Source organism: Coffea arabica, chromosome 9c (genome assembly GCF_036785885.1).
Source record: "Coffea arabica cultivar ET-39 chromosome 9c, Coffea Arabica ET-39 HiFi, whole genome shotgun sequence".
Classification (NCBI taxonomy): Eukaryota; Viridiplantae; Streptophyta; class Magnoliopsida; order Gentianales; family Rubiaceae; genus Coffea; species Coffea arabica.
Genome location: NC_092326.1, coordinates 39,016,681 through 39,025,257, shown reverse-complemented (window position 1 = coordinate 39,025,257; position 8,577 = coordinate 39,016,681). Strand labels below are relative to the sequence as shown.

At 35.4% G+C, this 8,577-nt stretch overlaps 1 protein-coding gene across 1 annotated transcript; it reads right to left on the bottom strand.

The window, feature by feature from the left end:
* Nucleotides 1-545: 545 nt before the first annotated feature.
* LOC113708634 (uncharacterized) lies at nt 546-3,986 on the bottom strand. The gene is made up of 5 exons (XM_072065180.1): nt 3,082-3,986; nt 2,836-2,893; nt 2,655-2,738; nt 2,399-2,534; nt 546-1,611 (listed from the first exon to the last, which is right to left on the bottom strand). The coding sequence occupies exons 1-5, from the start codon at nt 3,791-3,793 to the stop codon at nt 1,324-1,326; spliced, it is 1,278 nt and encodes a 425-aa protein (XP_071921281.1). The 5' UTR covers nt 3,794-3,986; the 3' UTR covers nt 546-1,323.
* Nucleotides 3,987-8,577: the final 4,591 nt, after the last annotated feature.

Sequence of the window (8,577 nt, the reverse complement as noted above, 5' to 3'; positions counted from 1 at the left end):
AAATTTTTTATCGTAACAGTATATCTAGTCTAATCTAACCAACTTCTCCTCTACTGAGGAAACCTACAAAGGGTTTTTATAGTTGATATTTCATTTTTGGAGTATACGAGCCGCACGAGGACTAGTTCCATTATTCCTCTTGCACAAACAAAATTATATATCTGTCAAGTTCTTAGAGCCACCAAATAAAATCACAGAAACCAAAGTGACATTTGTTCCTAATTCCATCAAGTAATAATAATCTTTTTTCCTTTCCACACCCCTAGTCTTTAAGCATTATCCTCCTTCCTTCGGGAAACTTCAAAGGTTCAAACTAAATGAAAATCCAATTATAAGATGCTTGCAAATTGAGAAAAAGTGAAGTACTTTAAATTTGTGTCACCAATTAACTTGATTCCATAAGCAATCGACTAATTCCCTTTCATATGTCAGTCGATTGTTGTTAAAGTTATGCCCAAAAGTCATCAAGTGCATGTGGTGAATATGCAAAGAAGAAATTGTGGTTAGAACAAATTAAAAAAAAGGCTGAGAGCACATGGAGAAGATACTTAACTTATGCTTCTAATATTCATGGAAAAGTGATACACATCCAAAGAGCAAACAAGCCTACCGACCCACATTGTCAATCTCATAAGAAGAGAGAAAAGTTCATCAAGAAAATAATAAGAAAAAAAAAAGACAACCACTCAAGAAACTTCACACTAAAGTATGATACAGATTTGCAAACAGTAGCCTATGTGTCAGAAACTTGTATAGATAGCAACACAAATATCAGCTATCTGTTTTTGCTTTCTTCTTCCTTTTGTTTTCAGATGGCTTCATCTAGCAGGAGCAGATAAAATGATTGTTATCCGAATCAAGGCAGAAAAGGAGATGAAGGGCTGGCCCCAGAAATTCTTGCTCTGAAGTTGCTGCCCTTAGCAGGCTGCTGAAAAAGCAAGCTGAATAATGCAATCCATAATTTGGTGGTCACCAAGGATATGAAAGCCATAGGCACCAAACAAGACGACACATGCCCTTTTCCATTTCCATTTGCCTGCCCACCATGCACATGCTTCCTGAGCCCCCACCACAATGCAGCCCTTCTTTATTCCTTCCTCCTTCATATTAGCATTATTTCATCATCATAATCATCCTAAACCATGATTCTATCAAGCACCATATATAGCCTATTAAATGACCAAACTCTCTTATAGAAAGACACACTTAACACAACTAGACAAAAATTAAAAGGGTCCTATGTATAGTTAGACAATCGACTACTGTCTAAAATCATCATGACTTTTTGTTGGTATAATTACTGCTTAACTAGTTGTGATTAATTTATAGGGCAGGTGCCACTGCAGGACCCTGAGAGGCCAATGCTAGACATTGAAGGTGTCTTGGGCAGGTGATCAAATGGTCATTTGTAAGTCCAGCTGCCTGCATGAAGGAGTGTATAACTGTAGGGCCAACATATCTGAATCCCCTCCTCACCATGGCTTTGCTGATGGACTCTGATTTTGAGGTCTTCACGGGGATCTTGAGGCATGATTTATACTGTGTAGAAATTGGTTTGTGATTCACAAATGACCATAGATACTTGTCAAATGAACCGAATTCCTTCTTGATCTGTTACAAATTAGAACAGCAGCAATTGAGTTATTAGGTAATAAATCCAGGCTCAGTATGACATCCACCACATAATTATTAGGAAAGAAAGAGGCTCTCTATCCGGGCATTTTGTGTGGAAGCAGACTCTCTATTTCAGTAAAACACGATTTGCATTATATGCTTGTATGCACTCGATAATAAATGAAACGAGTATATAGAAAACTTTCGCAATTAGTTTTTGTTTTGGGCTAAGGAGGCATCTTCACCTAAACTCTTGGAGATTATTGTAGAAAAAGTATAATTTATTACGTGAAAAGGTTGAATTTTAAGCGCAACTATTTTAAAGTTTTGTAAATGTTTGTTTCTTGGTTTCAGTGCTGCAAGAATCATTATATCCCATCCTTCATGTTCTGTAGCATGTGGTTCCACATGGTTATTCTAAATAAGTGGATCCAATAATATTCCAAACTACAAATGATTGGCCGTAACATGTCAAGAAAAGCAATAGTAAGAGCCCATTTGGATATCTATTTTTTAGTTTTTGTAAAAAAAAAAATGTATTGTAATGTAAATATACGTGAAATTAAAAGTTAATTAAAAAATATGTTCATAAAAAATATAAAAAATTTTTTGAAAAAAAAAAGTGGCAATCCAAACAAAATCTATAAGAATTTGCAAATCATGAAATAGCATCAATGCTAGGAATCGCATGAAAGAAAGTGAACGGAAAAGACAGTTCAAAAGCTAATACTACTGATAAACAATCATATCAGATTAACTTCAATATATTAGTATTTTATGCTACCTCCAGAATTTTGTTAGCGTTGTCGACAGCTCCTCTGAGCTGGCTTAATTCTATGCCATAATCAGTACATATTGAAGTAATCTTTTTCTCAGTAAAGTTTGCCAGAATTTCTGCATCAAACCCTGAAAAAGCATCCCTGAAAAAAGAACAGAATAATACAACTCACTACACATAACGTGGATTTTTTATGTTTTGTCACCTCATTAAGTCAGAAAATTAATTGGCGTGTTTCTGACAAAGAAGGCAAAAACCCCACCTGAAATCTTGCCTCTTCTTCAAGACGGTTGTCCAGTCTGATCCAACTTGAGCACCAGTTAATACTAGAAGTTCAAAGAGCAGCCTGTAACATATTAAAAATCAATTAGTCATAAATATGGCATATTTGGATTATTAATATACTATTTGTGTGTGTCCAAGTGAAGGAAGGTACAACTTACTTGTCATCATGCACGGGTACGCCCCATTCTTCATCATGGTAAGCAATATATATAGGGTCTACATAGCACAAACACATAACAAAGAAGACAAAATGAGCTACTTTTATCAACTCCATGCAATAAATTTAAACCTCAATCCTATCAAAAAAAAAAAAAAAAACTGAAAGAAACTGATCAAGGTTTCTACTATTTCTTGAAAAAGAATTCTCTTCAAAAAATGAAATATACTTTCTGTAATATACACACCTGAATTTGATGTAATAAAGTTGCATTTCTTTTCCTCTTTGACTGTGGTAGTAGTAATAGCTGAAGGATCAAGAGGAATTACTTTCCCTTCATACTTGGCTGACTTTGTTCTACCATAATGAGCAATTTTCATTTTCCTTTGAACTTGCATGATAGCAGCATGCTCCCTCCTTGCTGCTGCAATGCTTCCTGGAGCCTCAACTATGAGGGAGGAGGAGTACTTCAATGAGGAAGATGACGAATTCTCTGCAGAATCTGTCACATGTCCTCCACCTCCGTTACTAGATTTCTTGGATTTCTTCTTTGAAGTTACGGAAGATTTTGTCGTGCTTCTTGGTGTCACAACCTTCTCAACACTTGAGTTCAATCCATTAGGATCATTTCCTCTCTTAGTCGCCGGTTGTCGCGGGGATTTTAGCTGAGGAGACGCAGGAGGGGTGGTAGTCACCGAAGCCCTGATTCTAGGACTACTATTTCCACCAGTACTAGTAGTTATAGTAGTACTAGCTGCTGCTGCTGCTGCTGCTGGTGCTGATGATGGCAATGGGGCATTAAAAGAGTTTCTGGAGGATTTCTTTAGGGAATTACGCCTTTCTAAAAGAGGGGTACGATTGCAGTTTGGTTGAAGGACTGGCCTGCCATTGATGTGGGATAATGTAGGACTAATTTCATGGCTGTTACTCCCTTGTGGTTTAGACTTGGAGGAACACATTTTTCTGGACTTGTTTTCTAATGTTGATCAAGCTCTTATGAAAGATGAGCAGTATTTATATAATGGGAGGGATGAAAACTAAAGACAATTATTGGATTAGATGATGATCATACAAGAAAAGGATCAAGAAACGATCAAGCTGGGAGGGCCGAGGGAGTTAAGGAAGGAAGGGTTTGAGAAGGTGGCGGGGGTTTATAAAAGGGAAAGGTGGGGACAGGTTTGGGTAAGTGGTAACATGGGGGAGTTGGGGTCTGCCATACACCCTCTTGTGAGGGGCACTATCTTTTGTTTAACTACACCACGAGGGTGACAGTGACACAATCCTTACTGATTCTGCAGGTTTACAATATTCTATTATTTATGCAGATACAACTATGTATGTGTACCATATAATTCTCTAAGCAAGAGTTTTCTTTATTTTTTCTTTGAATTTTAGAATGAATGATGAAGAATTGTTTTGTTGTTGCCTTTAAACAGTGTTTACTTCTTGCTGCGAGGAGCTTTTAATCTAATGGTTAAGATTATAGTCACAGAAACTAAAAATTTTTTAGTTCAATTCCCTCTTCTCCCTCCTCATTTCTTAAATCGCTTCTCGCCTGCTTAAAAAAGAAAACGTCTGACTCTGATTAATCTAGGCACTAGTAGTACATGCGCGAGTATAGTAGACATTGGGGAACATGTAGGGCTGTAAACATAGAAAAAGAGGACTATGGTGTTTAGTCCATCTTCATGGTTTCCATCTTGCTTCCCTTACATGATATTGCCTTCATAGAAAATAATGTTCACAAGAATACACTAATTCTATGTCGTGTGAGGATAACAGACGTGGGAAAAAGTGTAGGGGAGGGGGATAGAGAGATAGACTGAAGGGTGGTGCCACACTGCCATTGCCAGCCCTCTGATGGACCCTTATTTCTCTGCCTTTTCTGCTTCATTGCCAGCCATCTTCCCAAAACCCAAGCTGGAGTGGGGGTGAAGGGTTTGAGGGCCAGAAAAAGACCAATCATTGTTCTTTCCTTTAGAGCTGGCTTGAAATTCTGTCTATCTCTCTTTCTTTTCTCACATCAACTTTTTAACATGCTAGTTTATTCAAGAAAGACTGATTAGTTAGAATTTGAGACATTAGTTTTGTTTTAGTTGTTGGAACTAACCCTGATAAGAGGTCTTTAAAAGTCCACAGAGACTTTTGTAATTGGCTCTAATAGGCATAGTTGACATTCCTTATGTATAATTGTAATTAACCAATTTTGCTTCTTAATTTTCATCACCTTTAACTGAAGGGCATATGAGGTGGTCCCTAAATGAATAAAATTGGAGATTCTGAGCTCTAGGAACGTATCTCTAGGATTCATGAATGGAGCATCATTTATTGAAATTTCAATAATGGGATTTAAAGTAGTATTAGTCTTTCTTGCACCAACAATATATGCAGCAGCGGTGAGTTTAGATGCATGTTACATGTATAAAAATTTAGAGTTTAAATTCAAAGTGATAATAATTATCGTGTATTCACACTCAACAGTGTATACATTGTCAATGTATAATCTACAAGGGTTTCTTTTTATTTATGATCCACTTAGTTATTCAAATGAATTGACAACTTAAATGAAATTTTGTACCAGCGGGCAAAGGAGTTCGACAATAATTCACCGACTATGGACTTTGATTGGTGCTAAATTATGATGTCTTGCAATCAAAGACAATGGAATCCAGTAAACAAAATTTGGGTGGATGATTTAAGTTGCAAATTTCTTACGGCAAGCAAGATTATGCTATCCCACAACTGCCCAACCCCCCTCCAAAAAAAAAATCACCATCCCTTTGTTTATTGATTTTCCTCTAAAGGTATCATTTTCCACCTGCCTTTCCCATACTGTCTAAGATAGTGCCTGATGAAAAATGTAAATCTCCTGCACAAAATACCAAGCAGTATTCTTATATGTATACATGGGTTTGCAATCTCTAGGCGACAGTAACGCTGCAATGGTGAGAGGAGGAGAATGAAATATCAGAATTGCAGTGTTGAATGTTTCCATGATGGATCCCTTTTCTTGACTCGATTGCAGCCAATAGCTTTTAAATTTATTTGAAAAATTTCCTGTTTTGTATTCGGTGCTTGAACCCTAAAATAGCAAGCAGAATGATTTAATTTCATTTCATGGAAAAGTTGGAATGCGTTTGTCTGGTACTTGTGATGTTTTTCAATAACAGGCCGGTGTCAAATCATATATGATTATGAGCATTAGTAGTTTGTAACTAATAAACATTAGGGTGTGAAGCAAATTTTCTGAGTCAATTTTCTTGGTCCTTGGTATTTGGAGGATTACACGAGTCAAATTTTGCATTTTTTGTAAACGTATTTTTTAATCACTTTTTTTTTTTTTACATCACGTGCATTAAATTGTTACAGTATATTTTTCTATAAAATTTTCAGAAAATAACAGACAGGATTTTTTTTTTTTTTTTGTGCCTTCCTAGAAAACCAAAGTGCCAGAATAACACTATGCTAAATTGTTTGAAAATCAGATAGACGAATTTTCACTTTCATGTTATACACGTTGTCCAAATCTTGAGGTCATGATCGATCTTATTCAGTGAAAGCTAGAAGTGTTTGCAAGTGCTTCCACCTTCCAACCAAGAATGTGATAGCACAGCAAGTAATGATCTGAGCTACGAGGTCTGACAAGACCTGTCAATACAATTCCAAGATTTATCCACAAAAAAGAAAAAAAGGACCAAAAAAAAGCATCTACTAACTGACTTTAGCTATAGATGCTTTTTCTTGTATTTTCTTTTCTTCTTTTTTTGATCCAACCACGGTATTGAATCACTTTAACAAGCTATCGAGGGTTGGCTTAACTGATAGTAACGTTTTTTTTTTTTAGTGTAAGCAGGAGGGCTCGAATTCGAGACCTCTTCCTTACACTCCTTCCCCCCATACCACCCAACTCAATCCTCTCCCAACTGATAGTAACTTGTTTACATTGCCTAATAGAAATTCTTGCCTAATAGAAATTCGGGTTTTAATCCTACTGTTTTGGAAAATGCACTAGTATCTTGCCTTGATTATGGAACGAGGTAACTTTCTCTTCTTTCCAAACTTCTTTTTACCAAAACAAAAAAAAAAAAAAAAAAAGGAAGAAAGCAACTTTATCAAATACAAGAAGCAAAATGAACAAAGAACTAAGATAAGTTAGCCAGATAAATTCCTGCAATTTCCATGATTGATTAAAGTTGATCTCCTCCATCCACTCATTATCTTGTTCTTGTCCTTTTAATTACGCTTAGGATTGTGTTAATCATGTAAACCAGTCACGATCTTGGAAAGATTAAGACACAAGGGAAACAACCCATGTGCCTAACCAGCACAATTGTGTCAATTATGAAAGGCATTTATAGACACAAATTAGGCAAAACACATGATCAGAGTTTACAAATTTTTATGCTGATCACCTTTTAGTTGTATTTAAAAAAAAGGGGTCCTTCCTAGCTAGCAAATTCTACTCTGTCTGTCTTCCATTGCATATATACTATGGAGAACATGGAATATTAGGGCCCTTAATTAGCTAGCTAGGTTCCTGCTTGGAATCGCAATCAGAGCAGGAAAATATGATATTCTTCTCAAACGCGTAGTTTTAAAAACCGAATCAAATCGGTTGGTCCGACCAAGTTGGATTAGAAACAAACACATGGTTCATTTCCAAGATGCAAAAGCACAGGTAAAATATCACTACAACAGAAAGAAATATTTAGCATTCGATTTTGTAAGTGTTGTTAATATTGTTTCTCTCTCTTTTTTTTTCTTAAATTATTTTATGAAAATCTAATTTTGCTAGTTCATTTTGTTGATGGATTAGTTTTTCCTGTATTGTCAATATACACGGTTGTGTGAATATTGGCGAGTGCGGATAAATGACACAAAACCACACACTATTTAAATTTGAGTTCCGCTTCTTTGTATATGCAGTCTATAGCATATATCTAAATCTACTAGTGTAAAAATTTTACATGTAGAAATGTAGGAAAAATTAACCCTTCAATTTGTTTACCTCTCAAACTTTAACTAGTTCATTACAGCAAGAAATAAAACGAAAAAAAAAATGAGGGAAACAATTTGGGCTTTCACATATGTATGGTGAGTTTCTAGCTGATTTAATGAATCATCATTCTGCAACTTACAGCATAATCATCAATCAACTAATAAGGCAAACAAAACTCTTTTTGGGGAAGCTTTTAATTTGCCCTTTTCACGTCTCTGCAGACTTCCCGTGAATTTATTTAACTTGCACTACCCTCATCAAGATTTTCTAAAGAAGCCTAATGCTCTTCCATGATCTTCTAGATCGGCCTAGACTTAGATAAAATGCGTGTGTCTTGCTTGAATATGCATTTATTTTAGCTAGCTTATTTCGAAGAGGTAAAATTGTTGCTATTATTCACATTATTATACCATGCTAAATTCCCTAGAAACTAAATGTACAAGGTGAATCTTTTTTTCCTAAAAAGTTCAACAAAAAATTGTGAGAATTTGTTTAAAAAATAATAATAGTCTGAATACTTAATTTACTAATCAATTCTTTGACCAAGCTGACCGATTTGAGTTCTTGTTTAGAACAACTATTCCTTAACCAATTCAATTAAAAAAAGCATCCTCGTTTGGATCGCTATTTTTTTTTTTTTTTTAAGTTTTTGTAGAAAAATGTACTATAATAATTTGATATATGTAAGATAAAAAGATGATTGAAAAATATGTTCACAAAATACGTAAAAAATTTTTTTTGTGA